Source organism: Eubalaena glacialis, chromosome 5 (genome assembly GCF_028564815.1).
Source record: "Eubalaena glacialis isolate mEubGla1 chromosome 5, mEubGla1.1.hap2.+ XY, whole genome shotgun sequence".
NCBI classification, from domain to species: Eukaryota; Metazoa; Chordata; class Mammalia; order Artiodactyla; family Balaenidae; genus Eubalaena; species Eubalaena glacialis.
Genome location: NC_083720.1, coordinates 45,683,120 through 45,702,778, shown reverse-complemented (window position 1 = coordinate 45,702,778; position 19,659 = coordinate 45,683,120). Strand labels below are relative to the sequence as shown.

Here is a 19,659-nt window from a genome sequence, read left to right as displayed (position 1 = left end):
ACAGACTCTAAAATATTTACCATCTGGCACTTAGAAAAAGTTTGCCAACCAATTTCAAAGAGCAGCACATCATCATTATCAACTTTATGGAGAAATGTTCATCATTACATCTTACCAGTTTTAAGGAAATGTCCCAAAACATATTGACTTTGGTCTTTCAGTATACTGACCAGCACAGGATATTCTTTAGAAAGACTCAGTGTGTATACCTATTTATCCTTGCCTGTCCAAAAAAATGGTTTTCAACTTATTCTCAATCAAGCATGGCTTTGAGGGAGGGGGCTGGGAAGTTAACACATACAACAACACAAGTACAACACAAGTACATCCCAAACCAAAGAAAACAATTTTACCTCAGTAAATACTCAGCGTATACTACAGGCTCTGGCAAAATCTGCTCTAAAAATTCTTCACCTTCTTCTCCTTTTGTTCTCAAATATTCACAAAGGACACGCCAATACAAAGCAATTTCAGGAGTTAATGTATCTGCTGGAATCAATTTCCTTCATTTAAAAGGGAGACAAAATGTATCTTAATATCCAGTAAAAATCTGAACTGAGTAGAAAAATGGGAATAAGCAGACTTGATTTATAACCACCATCCTTTTAACTGCAGAGTCATTAACTTATCCACACAACAAAGAATGAAAATATTTAGACCAAAAGAAAAAAAAAAAAGAATCAAATGAGCAAACACAATAGGGATCCATGCTGTTGGACTTTCCATGGTAAGCTAATGCAAAAATCAAAGTAACAAAACAAAACAAAAAATGCAGCTAAAGTAGTCTATGATAAAGTAGTGAGTTCTTACACAAGGAGGAAAAAAAGGGAAAAAAGACATCCACCAGACTAAAGAAAACAAAAGAGGTGTAGATAAAAGGTACTGATACAATCTTAAGTAATGCGGAAGAGGACTAATTTTAATTGCAGAGGTTCATCAGTATCATATTTCAAATAATGAATACTTTACATACCTGCCATCATTATTTTTACAGATTTCTGCCAGTTCATTAAGAGGAGTCACTGAAAATAAGGCACTGAGAACAGAGACTGCCACTTCAGAAGAATTTTCCACATCCAACCGATGAAGCAACTCTAATATATTTCCTTCAGTGAAACGTAACCAGCCTTGGAGAAGATGCTTCTGCACTGCTTGTTTCACAGCATCTGTTAAGTCATTTGAAACACAGGTGAACAAAGTCTCCCTCTAGCTTCCATTTCCTATATTTTGTCTGTTTTAATTAACTCTTATCAGATCAATGTTAACTAAGTCGACATTTACTATAAAAATGGGACCAGACAAAGGCAAAACAATGCGTACTAAAGAAAAAATTAAAAGTACAATGATACTGTAAAAAGTGAAAAGTCACTGTGATGCTCACTTTCATATGAAAATGGAAGAGGTCAGAACCAAATATACAACCACTACCACAGCCTACAAAAATATTTTTGCATTCCTTCTCCCCCGAGTTCACTGGGCTTCAGGTACTAGTCTAGACTATATATAATACCTATTATTTTACTTGTTGCCTGACTTCATCCATTTATTACATGATTGATATGTGCAGTAGTGAATCATACAGGCATATATCACTGAAAAACCTTATTCTTAGTTTTTAAAGTCATCCTAGTCATTAGTCCTTCAAACTCAGGTTTTCTTGCTACAGCAAAATTAAGCCATCTTAGCCTTCTCATGGGGTTTGGAAATTTAAAATATATCATTCTTCATATCATTGCTGTAAGTCGATTCTCCAGCTGCAACAGAGAAAAAAGGGGGGGGGGAACTAGAAAAATTATACTGGTCTGACCATTTCTAATTGTTTCGGATACACAGAACACATTCATAAGAGGATATACACAAAAGGGATAAGACAGCATTTTTTTTAAAGGAAGCGAGAGGGCTGAAAAAGAGATCCTGCCCTACTTCTGATGTTATTTTTATAGCCTTAAGCTCTAGTTTCTCCATACATAAAACACAGAAAAATTAAAACAAACTGTGCTACTTCTAAGTACCAAGACCTTTAACCCTAGAAAATGTATTCTATACAATACACATAGATAAACTTTGACAGGCTGTGGGAATGATAGGCTTACCTGACCTAATTTAGGACACTCTTTCCTAAACCTTTTAAATCTAACCTCAAAATCTACTAATGTTTTGTCTATAATGATATCTAACTTACCTGATCTGTCATTAAGACCTTGTTGAAGGAGCATTACTCTCTGAGCAATGGACATAGCTCTCATGTGAACCTTTTCAGCTAAAACCTTAAAGAGATGATAATAAAAAAATGGCCATTAAACTCAATATAATTTATGTATTTTATAACTAGTAATATCTCCTTCACCTAAGAAAATTATCCAGAATTTCCAAAAAAATTAATATCTGGTAACACATTAATGCAATAAGATTCCACCTAAATTATCTACACTCTCCGTCCATAAAAATCTCAATTGAATTATTATGTGCCAAATATTTTTCAAAAGTATTTTAAGAATACAGCTTCTTGTCTTTTAAGAACATGTCTATATAAGATATTGGACTTATTTACCTGATAAGCCAGCTTTCTGACAGCCTCTTTCACATCCTTGGTGCGCCCTACAATTTTTGGCAAAGTCTTTGCTGATGGCGCAATACATGATAACGCTGCCCGCCTAACTTCTGGATTTGAATCATTTTCAATCAAAGCAGCATATGCTAAAAATAGAGCAATACATTTTAGTACGCTAACAACATATTAGTTAGCCATAGTCATAGATAACCCACATTTTGATGTTTAATCTTTAAAATGATAAAAATCATTTTTTAGTCTTACACATTTAATTTTAGCTGAAGATTTTTTTCTGCCAACATCCCTTAAAAAGGACAGAATTAGAAATTAGTCAATGGACTGGGCAGGAAGGCTAAAACTGAAAACAAATAACCCTAAAGATCATGGAAAATCCATCATTCAGATTATGTCTTTGCTACTCTTTAAGATTTAGAAACAAGTCTAGGATGGAAGCCAGTTTATTTTAAACTGATATGTCTTTATAAAGAGCTCACTATTTTGATTTTTAATGAATCCTAAAAAGAAATAACTTCTGATTTTACTCATTGAACAAAACTCATTTCCTGTATTTAAATATTTATTCACCTCTATTTATCAGATTTTCCCAGGCTTTAAAATCAAGTATATGTTGACTACTAAACATATATGTTTTACATATTATAATGTCCCTCATTTAACACCAAAAAATACCAACCACCACCAGTTATCAAAATTATAAAGGTAGTAACAGGGACAAAGAGAAAAACAAACCAGAAGAGTTCCCAAAATAAACCTAGGCATATATGGAAAACTGGAATATGACTATCTTTATGAGCCCAGAGGTACAGAAAGATTTCTTAAATAAAAGATAGAAAGTGCAAATCATACAGGAAGAGACTGATAATTTTGACATTAGGAATGTCTGCCCAACAAAAGACATAGTGAAGACAGTGAAATAATCTATCTAAAGCAGGAAGATCTAACAATTCATATAACCCAAGGATTTCCCTTCAGAATATATAAAGAACTCCAATTAATAAGCAAACCAATAGAAAAATGAGCAGAACACATTAATAGGCATTATACAGAAGAAATAAAATTGGCTCCTAAATATATGAAAAGATGCATAACAGTGACATATGATACACACAACCTGATTAACAAAAATTTAAAAATCTGACAGTACCAAACACTAGAGAGGATATGGCTCAATGAACACTTTTATGCACTGTTATTGGAAATATAAATTGATAAAATGTTTTGTAGAACACTTGTACCTCATTTAATAAAGCTGAATGCACATATCCCAACAAGTCCACTCTTAGGTACATATCCTAGAAAAACTATGCATCAGAAGCCATGTAGTGTGTAAGAAAGTTCATAGCAACGACACTGTATTTTAAGAGGAAAATAACTGGAAACAACTAGAAGGTCCATCAATATTAGAAACAATAAAATTGTCTTACATTCATACAATAGAACAGTATATCAGTAATATAACAACATGGATGAATGTTACAATGAGAAATAATGTTGAGAGCACAGAAAAATATAGTATGATCCACAAAACATACAAAATGATAGGCAAAACTTAAACATTATGTAGAAGTATATACATGTGGTTAACTGTTTAAACAAACAAACAAAAGGGAACCCAAAATTCAAGATATTCATTAATTCGGAGGGAGAGTGATATAACTAGAAAGGGACATAAGAGAGGCTTCAGAGGTACTGACGATGCTCTATTTTTTTTTAAGTTGGATGGTGGCTACTTGGGTATTTTTTTTTAATCATATATTTTTACATATATATATGTGCATATGTATATATAAACTATGCTCTTCCATAATATTTCATAATAAGAAAATTCATCTGCTGAGAATTTAACAAAGTCAGTGAAACTGAAAAAGGATTTAGGGAGCTATACATACCATTAACCACCAGGCATTCATCATCTTTGGGATCCTGAAGGCGTGAAAGAGCAAGAACTGCCTGTATCCTTACATTTGGAATTTTATCTTTCAATCTAATAAGCATGGCTTCATTAATTTTATCAAACAAATCATCATCAATCTGGGCATCTTCTGGCATATTTCCCAAGAGCTTGTTTATGAGCTGGCACACTCTAAATCTAACTGCATTGCTGTTTGCTTCATGAGACTAAAACAGAAACAAAACAAAATTTATTCCAAGTCACATACCATTACTAAATAATGACATACCATTTGAATTCTATATGTTTAGAATTCAAGAATTTATAGCAATACTTCATTCCTTGCAGAAAAACTATAATGCTACCTTGATCCATATATGCATGCTAAATACACACTACATAACATAAACTCTCAAAATACACAGTCTAAAGTATCTGCTAAATTACAAGAGCATATTTGTCTTCAGAGGAACTCTTTACTTCTGAACTACAGAACCCATTTCAAACAAATGTATGTAAGAACTGGTTTAGAATGGTCATTAAAAATTTAATGCTGGAGTTATTTTTAAAAGTTCACTTTTTAATCTTAATGACAGTTCTAATATTTCCTATAAAAGGCAGATTCGTTCAGGCATTTTCTCAATTACCAGATATTCATTCTCTAAGATACACAAACTCCCATGGCCCTTTTAAAATAGTAAAATTTTCTACAATATTCCCTCGAAATTCTAGTTTTCGTATACCTTTAATAGAAAAGTAAACAAATAATTTAAAATGCCACCATCTTCCTCTTCTTCATCATCTTCCGTATCTGATTGGTGAAATGAAGTAACAAACTTTGCTGCAAATTCTATTATCCTCTCCACAGCTGGTTCTCGTTTATAGACCACCATAGCGTACTTAAGGTAATGAACAAAATCCTCATAAAAACCTGTTTTGTCATCCACCTGAAAGAGAAAAGAAACCCTTCACAAACTGCAGGGATAAAATCCTTTTTTCTCAACATTACTCTAAGACACTGAAAACACCAGCCCTAACGCAAACAAACTAAAATCATTATTTAGTAAACTCTCAATTATCCAAGCCATCAAAGGGGAAATAAATTTGCACAAATTTCTCTCCAGAGAAATTTATTTCTCCCAGGAAGAAAACAAACGTGAATTTTGACAGTGATAGGATTCCTCTGATTTTTTTTTTAACACTCTTGAATTCTCAATATGATGCCTTGGTACCAGTTTAGTAAAAATCTGCTTCTTCATGAACAACCCAAAATCAACAACAGCGTTTGCATTTTACCGTATTACCCTTAATATTACACAGCAATTTCCTTTTGATATAACTTTCACATCCTACCTCATATCCCCAAGCCCTATACTGACTTACAATTTTTCTCGGACCTCAAGATAATTTATTCTCCCGAAATTCATGGTCCTATTCTTCTTGAGGCTTCATTTAAAAACGAAACAAACAGTATTTACATGACTAAGAAGAGCCAGGTCCTAACGATTAATTTGCTAATTGGTGATTTGATACAATTTAACAGTGGGGCGAGGTTTAAGTAATTAAATGTGGGCGGTGACCTGAGGGACAACAGCCGCTGGAGCACCGCGTTCAGGATCCACGCTGCGGCCCTACACTAGATGCCCGGTCACCCCCACGCGCAAACGCTTCTCCACGTTCACCGCCAGAAGATTAACGGTCCGCGCCGGAGGCCGCTGGGAAGAGGCAGGGCGGGGTGGGGAAGGGTGTGCCTTTCCGAACCGGGTCGGGAAAGTTAAGGAGACTGGAGTCTTGGTGCGCGGAGTCGGGAAGGTCGCGGGAAGCACCTGGGAGAGGCCAGGCCGAGCCGGGGAAGGGAGGAGCGGGGGCCCGGTGCAGCGGGCCGCATCGCTTACCGAGCGGTAGGTGCGGCTCAGCGCCACCACCAGCTTCGCCTGGTTCTGGTGCGGCTGCTGCGCCAGCTGGAAGGCCTCCTTAATCGGCAGCAGCCTCTTCTCCGCCCCCATGGCGCCGGGACCCGGTCGTGAGGAAGCCTGTCCGCGCTCGGCTGCAGCTGGCCCGACTGACCACGGTCGGAGACTCCACAAGTACGCTTCAGACTCGGGTCAGCAGGCGGCCGACAGCCTAGGGCGTGGTAACCGCCAGAGTGTTCAAATAACTCCCGCGGGAGACGGAAATACGCGAGACTATCGCGAGAGCTTAGAGCGGCGAGAGTGGGAAGAGATGGAGCCACCCCCTTCAATCCCACCGATGGGGCGCTTGCGCTTAGGGTCTTTTAAACCGTTTTCCGAGTGGGAAGTGGCGTTTCTAAGAGGAGGAGGAATTGGCGCCCCCGGAAGTGGTATCCACCGGAGTGCGAGCCTTGCGGCGGAGTGACTGTTGGAACAGAGCTGGTGGCGCTAGGCTTAGTCGGGTCTTGCGGCTGGGAGTGAGGCGAGGAAGAAGAAAGGATCCTCCTTGGGTGAGAAAGGGAATCTGCTGAGGGGAAGAATCCCTGCTCCCGCTGAAGGGGAGGAGGGGTTCGTTCGGAGATCCGTCAAGAAGGGAGAGCTAGGGCGTGCGGGAGTGCTGGGCGGCGGCCCGGTTTCTACTGAAAAGGAGGATGTTCCGAGGTCTCCAGGTGGAGGCGGGCCGCAGTATTTTTAAGCCTTAGGTCCGCGTCTGGTGGAGAGTCTGCAAACGTGGAAGGCAATATGGGAAGAGAGGCACGGGTTAATTTAGGTACAGCTTGTTCTAGATGTTCTGGCTTTCGAGGCCTGTTTACAAAGGTGCATAACGGCAATGGTTTCAACACAGAATGGAAAAAGAGTTTAGGGTAATGGTAAGATAAAGAAATTTGGAGTGCCTTCCGGCAGGAACTAAGTCTTTAAACTGTTTTTTAATGGAATTATTTGAGACAAAAATTAACATCTAAGGAAATAGATTACAAAGCAGCCTGTACACCTTTTTTCCTGTTGAACTACCTTTCCTCCCCAGCAGCAATGGATTTTCTGAATTTACTGTTAATTTTTATGTATTAATGATATATGAATAAATCTCTGAATAAGTATCTTGTATTGTTTTCATGTTCTAACATTATATAAATGATCCTATGTGCAACTTGCTTTTTTCACTCAGTATTATTTATGAGGTTTATTCATATTGATATTTTAATAACAATAACTTAACACCTTTTGGACCCTTTGTCGAGAAAAAATTAATCAATGGTTGATCTAGGAAAGAAATGGAAAATTTTATTCAAGCCAACCTGAGGGTTATAACCTGTGAAACAATCTTTCAGGAAGCTCTGAGGACTGTCCTGCCCTTTTGAGGTCTAAGCATAGTAATATATGTTTTTGAGACAAAGGGTTATATGTCAAATGACGTATTATTGACAGTTTACACAATCCAGATCTATAGTTACAAAGGGAGTAGTAGGTCATGGGTCATCTTGACTCCTTACAAGATTAAGAAAGAAGGTTATCTCCTAAGGAGGTTTGGTTATGCAGATACATAACACACACTAAAGGGGAGGGAGGAGGCCCAAACAGGCAGAGAAAAACTTTATGTTTAAATTTTTCTTGTCTTGCCATAAAATATGAATTTTATTTCATCACCTTATATGCCAAGGCACTGTTCTAAGCACTTTACTTGATCTAATCCTTAGGCACAACCCTTGTAAGTTCTTTCTGTCTTTTAAGAAGAGGAAACTGAGGTACATATAGGTTGCTCTAGAATTCTATTGTATGAGCATGCCATAATTTATTCATCTATTCTCTTCATAGTCCTAATTCCTGAAACATTGCAGGTATTCAAATGCTAGTTAAAATAGTAAATATGGTAGCAGTTGGGTTGCCCATAATTTCAAAATTATCAAAATGTCTAATTTCTGAAAAGGCAAGAGGGGTGGGTATTTTAGGTTAATCAGCTAGAGGGAAAGCATAGAGGTCTAAGAGTGCATGGAATATACTTGATAACATTTATAACCTCACTATAGCTAAAATGTAGAATGCCTAGACAGCTGTGGTTAAAGAAACCTAGAACGGGCATTAATTTTTTAACCAACTATATCCAAAATATCATTTCAACATGTACTCAACATAAATTATATTGATGAGATAATTTACATTCTTTTTTTTCCTATTAAGTCTTTGAAATTGGGAATTATTTTACACTAGCTACATTTCAAACTGCTCAATAGACATGGGGCTAGTGACTACAGTATTAGATAGTGTAGAACTATTCTTACTTTGGGAACCACTGAATATACCATTTGTTTTTCATGTAAAATCAACTGGTGAACTGAAAGTTAGAACAAACTAATATTTGGAGGCATTTTTCTTATTTTGTGGCCTTTAATTGCTCAGCTCTCCTTATGCTTTGAGTGCCTGCTACCTTTGTTGCTTTGTTTAACTGTGAAGTTTCTAACAATATTATTTCATTTACCATATTTTATTTGGTTACCCACAAATGAGAGGTGACTTCATACCATTTTGTCATTACTGAAGGATGAGGCATCTGGCCACCAGAGGTCAGCCTAACTATATTTTGACCAGCTTGGGCAGGGGGGATTAATAACATATTTTTGTTCAGTATTTTTGGAACATTATCTGAAAAGTTAAAGAAAAGATACTAGATTACAAAAATGGCAGCCTTTGGAATGGAAGAAAATATTTTCAAACCATATATCCCGTAAGACGTTAATATCAAAAAATATATAAGGACTCATAATTCAGTAGCAAAAAAATTAATAATAACCTGCTTTAAAAATGAGCAAAGGACCTGAATAGACATTTTTCCAGAGAACACATACAAATGGCCAACATGCATATGAAAAGGAGCTCAACATCACTAATCATCAAGGAAATGCAAATCAAAACCACAATAAGGTATCACTTCACACCTGTCAGGATGGCTATTATCAAAAAGTCAGAAGATAACAAGTGTTGGTGAGGATGAGGACCCTTATACACATTGGTGGGAAACAATATGGAGGTTCCTCAAAAAAGTAAAAATAGAGCTATCATATGATCCAGCAATCCCCCTTCTTGGTATATATTCAAAGGGTAAAATTACTATCTCAAAGATATATCTGCATTCCCATGTTAATTGCAGCATTATTCATAGTAACCAAGATATGGAAATAATCTTAAGTGTCCATCAATGAATGAATGAATAAAGAAGATGTGACATTTATATACATACACAATTCAGTCTTTAAAAAGAAGGAAATCCTGCAACTTACAATAACATGGGTCAACCTGGAGGACATTCTGCCATGTGAAATAAACCAGACACAGAAAGACAAATACTGTATGATCCCATTTATATGTGGAATCTTAAAAAGTTGAACTCATAGTAATAAAGAGTAGAATGGGAATTATCAGTGGCTAGTGGGTGGAGGAAATAGATATCAAAGCGTACAAACTTTCTGGAGACCTAATGTACATCATGGTGACTATAGTTGATCATGTATACTTGAAATTTGCTGAGAATAGATCTCGAGTGTTATCATCACATGCAAAAAAAAAGTAACTGTGAGGTGATGGATATGTTAATTAGCTTGATTGTGGTAACAATTTCACAGTGAATACATATATCAAAGCATCACATTGTACATGTTAAATGTATGTAATTTGTCAATCATACCTCGATAAAACTGGTAAAAAAAAAAAAAAAAGATGCTATATTAAGCTTAAACTCACTGCCTTTAGCTTACCTGTGTCTTGACTTTTTCTTTTAATGCTATAGGGAAAAGAACAAATTGTAGCAACCAAAGTAAGCAAACTAACTAATTCGTATGGTAAGGCTACTTAGTTCTGAAATTACAGAAAAATGGTTCTTTCAAAGTAAATTATGCATGGGAGTATACAGAGTAAGTGGTTAATTCACTTTTGATATGAGGATATTATTACTCATGCAATGTAAAGAGGTAACAGTGATGGGTTCATTCTAGAATTTACATATGCCTTCAAAGAAACTTTGTCTTATTTTTGCTTAACAAAAAAAAGTAGAGTGAGCCTTTTAAAGAATGCTTTGAGCAACATAATTACTGAAGTATAGCCAATCAGTAATCATGCAAATGGAATCTGGTTGAAATGAAAATAGTAAAAATGTAAGAGGACAGAAGAATTAAAAGCTAACACCTGGGGACTTTCCTGGTGGCGCAGAGGTTAAGAATCCGCCTGCCAATGCAGGGGACACAGGTTCGAGCCCCTGGTCCGGGAAGATCCCACATGCCGCGGAGCAACTAAGCCCGTGCACCACAGCTACTGAGCCTGTGCTCTAGAGCCCAGGAGCCACAACTACTGAGCCCGTGCTCCGCAACAAGAGAAGCCACCACAATGAGAAGCCCGAGCAACTACAACGAAGAGTAGCCCCCACTCGCCACACTAAAGAAAGCCCGGGCGCAGCAACAAAGACCCAACACAGCCAAAAATAAATAATAAATTACTAATTAATTTTTTTTAAAAAGTTAACACCTGTCTCAATAAAATACTTATGGTATGTTTTAAATTTTCCTTTTCAGATTGAAGTAGGTAATAATATTATAAACTTTTAAAAGTATTTGCACTCATGTTCTTAAAGATGACGTTATAAGCAGTGACCTTTACATTGCTTTAGTAGCATTATCTTTGTTGATCTTGTTTAAAAAAATTATTTCATTTGTCTTTGTACAACATACTACCAAATTACCTGAATATAATTTAGGAATTTTTGTCTCCCTAGAATAAAAGTGAAACATGCTTGTATAGTTACTTACAGCAGGCCTTCATCATTCTCTCATTAATTTTTTCAAAAAATTTGCTAAGCCCCTAATATGTGCCAGACACTGCAGAGAACTAAATTAGATAAAGAATGAGTAGAAGCCAGAGAAATGTTTCTTAGAGGAATAGTACTGACACGAAGCCAGACCATATCCACTTCAGTGTGTATTTGAAACTAGAGATGTTTACTAACTTTCATTTTGGAAATCATTCCTACATAATGGCATGAGTGGGATCTTGATATTTCGGTTTTGCTTTTTTCGTTCAGACCTATGCCTTTAGTCCATCCATGTTGCTATGTATACTTCTAATGTGCTTTTAACACATGTTACCTATCCACTCCTCCAGTGATGGAAGCCTGGAATGCTTCTATTTCTTTACCATCAAAGATGACTCCTCAGAGCACATGTTGGTCTTATGGAGAATTTCTCTGTTATATATACCCAAGAGTGGAATTCCTACATCATGAGTTGTGCAAATAGATTGACTAAGTAGTGCTGCCAGATTGCTGTTCAGAAAGGTTACCCCAGTCTGTAATCCCACCAGTAGTGCTGGTTTCTAAGGGAGTTCCTTTAGTCCCCTCACGAACACTTGGCATTGTCCAGCTTTCTAATTTTTACCAAAATAATAGAATAATGTGATATCTCTTTACTCATCATATAGTTAATGGCCTGTGGATTTTCTCTTCTGTAAATTGGATATTTTTGTCCTTTGTCCATTTCTTTATTGAGATTGCTACCTTTTTGGTTGTTGTTGATTTGTAGTTAACTTTGTTCTTGATGTGTTTAGTTCAATCCAAAAATATTAATTTTGATGTGATTGAATTCATTGTATTTTGGTCTTGTGCTTTATGTTTTTTTAAGAAGTCCTTCTCTGGCCCTAAGTCACAAAGATATTCTCCTGCATTATATTCTATTAACTATATAGTTTTACAATTCTCATTTAGGTCTTTAACCTGTCATGAGTCCTCCTTTGTATGTGGCATTATATAGGTATACAGTTTTATTTTTCTTCACGTAATGACCCAGTTTTTACCAATATTATTATATACTAAATGCATTCATTCTTCCTTGATTTATGTGCCAACTTTACTGTATACTACATTCTTAAATCTTATGTGGCTCTATTTCTGAGCTTTGTTCCATTGGACTATTTGTTCTTATACTAACCACCCTATTTTAATTTCTGTGGCTTCTGTAACATGTGTAATAATATGTGTTAATATCCTGTAGGCCACGATATTTACTTTACTCTTCTGTTTAAATAGTTTGTTTAGCTATATGTGGAATTTTATTCTTAACATATTGGAATTGTATAAATTAATTTGGAAAAAAGTTATCTTTATAATATTCATTGTTCCATTCAAGAGCATGGAATGTCTATTTTAAATCATCTATGTCCTTGATTAGAATTTTACAGTCTTCTTCATAGAGGTCTCGCATATTATTGATTAGTTCTTAAATCCTTTATAGGTTTTTTTTTTTTGCCCTTATTGTGCAAGTGATGTATGTAATACATTTTATGGTTAGTATTGCTGTTGTTAAGAGTGCCTGGGGTCAAATCCTGATTCCATCACTTAGTAGATATATGACCCTGGACAGGTAGCTTAAACCTCATGTATAAAATGGGGACAATAAAAGTACCTATCTTATAGGATTGTTAGGAGAATTTTAAATGACTTAACATTTGTGCGGTTCCTAGAATAGTACCTGGAAAATTGTAAGTGCTATATAAATAAATTAATGAATAGTCATAGGTTAATCTCAGATCCAGGAACTTTGTTGAACTCTTTTATTAGCTCTAATAGTTTATAAGTTAGGCTTTTTTAATGTTAGATGACCATATCATCTGTAAATTAGTAGTTTTATATCTTTTTTTCCAGTTCTCACACTTTTAAAAAAAACATTGATTAGGGCTTTGGTACACAATATCAGTCCTTGTCATCCTTATCTAATTTCATTTTTTTAATTACTTAATTTATTTATTTTTGGCTGCATTGGGTCTTTGTTGCTGCGCTCGGGCTTTCTCTAGTTGCGGCAAACGGGCGCTACTCTTCCTTGTGGAGCACAGGCTGTAGGCGCGCGGGCTTCAGTAGTTGTGGCACGCGGGCTCTAGAGTGCAGGCTCAGTTGTGGCGCACGGGCTTAGTTGCTCCGCGGCATGTGGGATCTTCCTGGACCACGGATAGAACCCTTGTCCCCTGCATTGAGAGGCGGATTCCTAACGACTGCGCCACCAGGGAATTCCCTAATTTCATTTTTAAAGGGAATATATCTGAAGTTTCTCATTTAGGATATTTGCTGAAAGTTTTTGGTAGATAATTTTTATCTTGTTGAGAAAGTAACTTTCTCTTCCTAGTTTGGTAAGAGCATTTTGTTTTTTAAAACATAAATAGGTGTTGATCAAGAACTAAGAACAGTTAAATATCCATAGTTAATAAAATTATCTAATTTATTGCTGTAGTGACTTATATTTATAAATTTTATGAAGTTGAGATATTCTTTCCTATGATAAGTTCTACATGATTATGACATTCATTTTTTCTTTAATACACTATTACATTTTGTTAGGTAATATTTGAAATTTTTGCAAATGAAATGAGCCTTATTTGCTTCATCTCTAGATTTGGAATTAGTATTTTATTATCCTCATAAAAGGAGTTTTATGCTATTTTTCTTTTTTCTGGAACAGTTTATATAAAATATGTATTAATTTCCTTGGAAGTTTAGTGGAACTCTCTTATAAAACCATTTGCACCTGGTGTTTTTAATAGGAGGTTGTTACCTTTTGAGTTTCTTTAATACTGGTCTGTTTTATTCAAGTTATCTATTTCTTCCTGTACAAATTTTAGAATTTTATATTCTTCTAGAATTTAGCCATTTTATCTAGGTTTTCACATTTTAGCATACATTATGTTTTTAATTTTGGGGGGGTATTTTTAAATCTCTTTCCTGATAAGTGTCACCAGTTTTGTTTTTCTTAGTCATATTTTCAGAAAACCGTCTTTCAGTTTTATCACTCTATTATTCTTTTATATACTGTTTAATTTCTGCCTTTATTATTTCCTTTCTGCTTATTTTGCTGTTGCTTTTCCATTGTCTTGAATTGGATGCTTGTGCATATTTAAACTTCCTTGTTACCTCATCAATGTATTCAAAGCTATAAATTTCTTCTAGGTACTGGTTTGACCATACCCCACAAATTTTTGCTTGTGGGGTTATTATTCAGTTTTATATCTAATATCTTTTATGATTTCCATTTTATTAATTCATGAGCTATTTAGTATCCTAACATAGGATTACTTTTAACTAACCTTTAATATCTACTTTTATTGCATTATGGTCAGAGAATTTAGTCTAAATGAAATGACCCTTTGGAATCTAGTTATACTTTATAACCTAATGCATGAACTATTTGTGTGTGTGTGTGTATGTGTATATGTGTGTACTTAATATCTGTTCTGTTTGGTATAGAGTTTTGTATACTTAAATAATATAATACCTAAAGTATATTAATATTTTAACTTTTTCAGAATGCTTGTATCCCTGCTTATATTCCCCTGTCAGTTCTATTAGCTGTTACTAGAGAAATTTTGAGGATCTGCTTTTAGGGTCATAGATGTTTATGATGAGTGTATCACTTTCATTGTTTTCCTTTTACTAGTATTATTATCAATCTTTGTCCCTTATATTTTTTTGGCTTGAAATCTTTTTTGTTAGATATTAAGATTGCTGTCCCAGCTTTATTCTGGTCCACAGTTACCTGATATATATTTTTTCATATTTTTAGCTTTGACCTTTTTTGGGTCTTTTTGCTTTAAAATATCTTTTGTTAGCAGCATATTGTTAAATCTTGTTTTGTTTTGTTGATCCAGTCTGAATGTCTGCCTTTTAATTGTCAATTTAAGCTGTTTATATTCATTGTAACTCCTGCTATATTACGATTTATACCTGCCATCTTCCCTCATTATCTACAGAGTATGGTCATAGGACCACAACCTCTGGGGTCCCAGCAAGAGTTCTAACGTATAGAACTCTACAACCAGCACAGGTCCCCTAGAACTAATCCCAACAAGCACCTCTAAAGATAAAAAAGATATCTTTTATAGCTCCCTATTTGGAGTTTGGAGCATAAGGGATCTGCTTTTGCAGAAGTAATTTCCTGGGCTAGAACTGCATGATAAAAAACAAGCTAGCCCAGATATGTACCAAGAAAAGATTGAAGTGGCCCCAGGCTCTCCTTCCCAATTTTGTCATGGTAGGATCCATTCCCAGTAGGAAACTCTGCCTAAACCTATGTGCTAGAGATGGGAGAGCTGATAAGGCTTCTTGCTCAACATCAATGTGCTTGGATACTCTATGAAGTTAGATGGATAATAATGTTACCCAGTGCTTTCAGGCTTTAATATCATGTCTCTAGTCTTCTCATTCACAGGTTAAGGCTACTTTCCAGATAGTCCAACAACTAAGTCAGCAGTTTCCAAGGACATTTGCACCACCTATGGAAAACATCGGATCCGTGCACACCAGACAGATTCTTGACAACTCGTCCCACCATCCCCCTGCACAAAAGTTGCTGCACCAGCAGACAAAGAAGGCGACCACTGAGTTTCTTTTCATTACGAAAATAGATATAATATCCCTGCCAGCAAAAAAGAGTACACAAAGTGTCTCTTCATAATTTAACAACCAGGTGAGACCATGCTAAGAAAATCAGCTTGCCTAGATGAGGACCCCTTCTCTTCTTGGGTAGCCAGGATTTGAAGGAGAGACTCTGACCTGTGCCACTGGTAAGTGACTAAATTTTACACACCGAACTGGTCCTGAGAACTGAGCTGTCTTCTTTGTAAGTGAAGAATATACAACATAATCTTGAAGAACTGCACAGTGGTGCGAGCCAGAGGCATACTGTGTGTGTGTAACAGACTGAGAAACAGACAAATGAATCCTATTGAAAGGATTTCTCATCTTCTGCTTCTATTTGCCAGTGTTAGTGTTTTACTGGCTTAGATTGTTACCTTTTTCTGGTACCTTTTTTTCTATACTGTTGTTCTATTCTAATGGGTCCTAGAAATCCCTCTCCTGACCCCTTATCAGAATCAGAAAGTGAGGAAGAAGAAAATGCTAACTACCTAAATGAGAGTTCTGGGGAAGAGTGGGATTCCTCTGAAGAAGAGGACCCTGTGGTGCCCAACCTAACACCTCTTGAGAGTCTTGCCTGGCAGGTTAAGTGCCTTTTAAAATATTCTACAACTTGGAAACCTTTAAATCCTAATTCCTGGTTGTATCATGCTAAACTCTTGGATGCTAGCACACCCGTCCATATACTTCGAGAGATAGGACTAAGACTCTCCCATTGCTCCCATTGTGTACCCAAACTGGAACCAATTCCTGAATGGCCTCCTCTAGCTTCTTGTGGAGTCCCACCTTTTCAAAAGCCCCTTATGAGTCCCAGCCGGCTTTCTAGAGATCATGCCACTCTAAATGGGGCACTGCAATTTGCCACCAAACAGTTAAGCCGAACATTGAGTAGAGCCACTCCCATACCTGAGTACCTAAAACAAATTCCTAACTCATGTGTTTCTGGTTGTTGCTGTGGCTGGTTAACTAAAACAGTTAAGGAAACAACCCGCACTGAACCCATCAACACTACTTACTCCTACACTGACTTCCAAAAGGCAGTTAACAAACTCCTAACTGCATCACTATAAAGATCCACCGTTCCTTCTCATATCTCTCGTGTTGCCAGTCGAGAAAGGAATACGGTTCCACAGCCCACAGTTGAGAAACTAACATCTCAACCGAACTGTCCTGATATGCCAAAATACGATCAAGTACTGAATATAATACCCAAGAGTCCTGTAACTCAACTACAGAAGATGTGCATTGTGAGCATTCCCTTTGAAAGACCCTGTGGTTAAAATGAGAACTTCAGTAGAGAATTAGTCAAAAGGGACCTTATTACAAGAGATAAGTTGACTGTTCTCCACACTTAGTTCTCCCTGCAATTTACTCTGCCTGTCTAATGGACTTAACTAGATACCTAATTATTAATGGGAAGGAAAAGGAGGCCACTACCCCATTTGTTACCCAACCTTCAGAATAGCCATTGTGGAAAGTGGTAAGTTAGCTCCTCCCAGTAACACCCTTCTGAGCATACTTTTCTCTGATATTCATTTCTAGGGAGGTAGTTGAGTTAAATTGAATAACTAGATAAAAGAAAATGGTGGGAATATGGATTTATCTCCCACTTTTTATATTGGTAGACCTACATATGGCACCCTTTAGGAGTTCCTATTTTGGGGGGAGGGAGTGCTGTAGTGTAGTAGTAGCCTACACTGCTCCAAACCTATTATGGAACCTGCAGTTACAGCATAAACATTTTATAGGCTCCCACCAGGCTGTCTCTAGCTAAAGTGGCTTATAAGATCATACCTGGGGATTAAACAGACACCTGTTCTGTAGGCAATATATTTCCTGCATCTTGGCATCCAGACCTTAGTCAAGAACAAATAAAACCCATTCGAAAGACCAATGGGAAAAAATTAAGAGAGCATTTATGTTAGTGGATTAAAGTATTTCATCTGTATGATGTTCCCTGAAGCAGTATTTCATGCACTTTCCACGTCCATTGCAAACTTTTCAGGAACTTTACTGTAGAAAATCTCAGCCTAGTACAGTCTGAAGTTGAAGAGTTTTTTAGCATCATTGTTTTTCTACATCTAGCTTTAGATTTTTTTTCTGGCTGAATAGAAAGGATATGTACCCTTGTAAATGAGTCTTGCTGTGTTTATTTAGATGAGTCCAAACGTAGAAATCAACATACATAAAATGCATGAGACCAGTAAGTCTTTTCACACACCTCCGATAAAGAGTGAAACCTTTGTGTGACCCTGGTTGACTGGGCATCTAAAGGGAATCAGAAAACAGACTGTTAAAGATATATCATATATCCTTCCTTATTTTAGTTTTGCTTTTTCCTATTCTCCATAATTAAGTGCTGTATACAGTGTGGCATCAAAAAATTGAAGCATTAATGGAATCACAAATTCTATAAATGTATAGCAACTTTAAGGAGAGAGGAGAATGTTTATAACCTAATGAGTAGTTCCTGCTGAACCTTAGTTGTCTCCTCTTGAGGAAAAAGGAGGGAATTATAGTAGGTAGAAAAAAGTATTTGTTAATGGAAAATTTGTTACTGAACTGACACCATATAATGTTAGTGTAACTGAATGTATCAGTAACTTCCTGTGTAGATGTTCTATGAAGTTGGTTTTTAAAATGTTACAAAAACCTGTTTCTTTCTTTCTTTGTTTTTTGGGTTTTTTTGGTTTTTTTGGTTTTTTTTGTTTTTTTTTAGGGGAAGGTGGGAAGAGGTAGAGGGGTCTAAAAATTAAAATATGTTGATGTTTATGTAACCATAATATGTTCCTGTGTGTGTGTGTGTGTGTGTGTGTGTTAAAGTGCCTTGTTCATGAACACATTTTTGCTGTTCATTCCCAAAGGAAGCCTTTCGCCAGCTTCCCAGCTGAATAAACCAACAGCTTTGTACATGCTGAACAGAGTATGGTCATTTATTCTTCACAAATGAAATAGATTCTGCTTTGCTTAAGGCATATTCAACATTCACCAAGTGCTGAATAGGGTCCATAGAGATACAGTGTATCTGAAAGGAGGTGACTTGGCAGCTCTAGAAAAGAAATGTACTTGAAGAGGGAAAGTGTCAGATACTCAGTCAAGACCCAGATTTGAACCCATTTGTTTGTATATAAGTAATTCCAGGTTGCTCAAAATGATAGGTACCTGAATAAGCCTTAAGCCTTTACTTCTTTTTGTGTGCCATGGTGTGGGGTTAGGGGTGAATTTACCACTTTCACACTCTCCCTCCATGGGCCTTTGGTTAAATGCAGTCCCCATAATTAGGATAAAGAAGGATGAGTTTATTCCCTATTTATAGAAATATTTATCAAAAGAGTAAGGAAACAGAATTTCTAAACCAACAGACATCAGTGTTATTTAAAGGTATTATTCTGTCTTGGTGCAGATAGTCTCTTTTTGTTGAAGCAGTCCAGATACCTTGAGCCCAGAAGACCATAAACATGTTTTTTTTAAGCCCATCAGCTTCCTAACAGAAGAAATCTAGACATGGCAGGAGGAGGGCAGATGTTAGGTCACCTTTAGGGAATTATTTTGCTGGGACTCCAATCAAAACTATCCATCTAAAACTTTTTCTCTATGGTGAAAACAGTGTTTTGATATTCGAGTAGATTCTTAAACCAATTAGGACTTTAGAAGTCACTTGGGTTGTTTTCTTACTGAAAACATAAATTCTCTTACATAATAAATGATTTTCTACTTTTGGCTCCATTGTTAGAGAATTCAGTATCTTTTGGAGCAGCCCATTAGTTTTAAATAGAAATTTAGTCATTCATCTAATAACATTATGGAGTGC

At 36.3% G+C, this 19,659-nt stretch overlaps 2 protein-coding genes across 3 annotated transcripts in view; one reads left to right on the top strand and one right to left on the bottom strand.

Moving 5' to 3' along the window:
- NCAPG (non-SMC condensin I complex subunit G) overlaps positions 1 to 6,657 on the bottom strand; it is a 38,393-nt gene extending 31,736 nt beyond the window's left edge. The window contains exons 1-7 of the mRNA XM_061192129.1: positions 6,359 to 6,657; positions 5,207 to 5,410; positions 4,462 to 4,690; positions 2,552 to 2,697; positions 2,183 to 2,267; positions 974 to 1,166; positions 354 to 503 (exon numbers count right to left, since the gene is read on the bottom strand). Coding sequence (XP_061048112.1) covers positions 354 to 503; positions 974 to 1,166; positions 2,183 to 2,267; positions 2,552 to 2,697; positions 4,462 to 4,690; positions 5,207 to 5,410; positions 6,359 to 6,469 — 1,118 coding nt within the window. The 5' untranslated portion in view covers positions 6,470 to 6,657. The remainder of the gene's footprint in view (positions 1 to 353; positions 504 to 973; positions 1,167 to 2,182; positions 2,268 to 2,551; positions 2,698 to 4,461; positions 4,691 to 5,206; positions 5,411 to 6,358) is intronic.
- Positions 6,658 to 6,681: 24 nt separating this feature from the next.
- DCAF16 (DDB1 and CUL4 associated factor 16) lies at positions 6,682 to 18,758 on the top strand. Of its 2 annotated transcripts, none has more exons than XM_061192130.1 (2): positions 6,682 to 6,924; positions 15,643 to 18,758. In XM_061192130.1, exon 2 carries the CDS (start codon positions 16,268 to 16,270, stop codon positions 16,916 to 16,918), a length of 651 nt encoding a protein of 216 aa, XP_061048113.1. In that variant the 5' UTR covers positions 6,682 to 6,924; positions 15,643 to 16,267; the 3' UTR covers positions 16,919 to 18,758. The 2 variants fall into 2 exon arrangements, with proteins under 2 accessions (XP_061048113.1, XP_061048114.1); XM_061192131.1 differs by having other exon boundaries at positions 15,628 to 18,758.
- Positions 18,759 to 19,659: the final 901 nt, after the last annotated feature.

Bases quoted from the DNA above. Each gene is read 5' to 3' on its own strand.
- DCAF16 (XM_061192130.1), top strand. From the start codon at position 16,268: ATGGGTCCTAGAAATCCCTCTCCTGACCCCTTATCAGAATCAGAAAGT.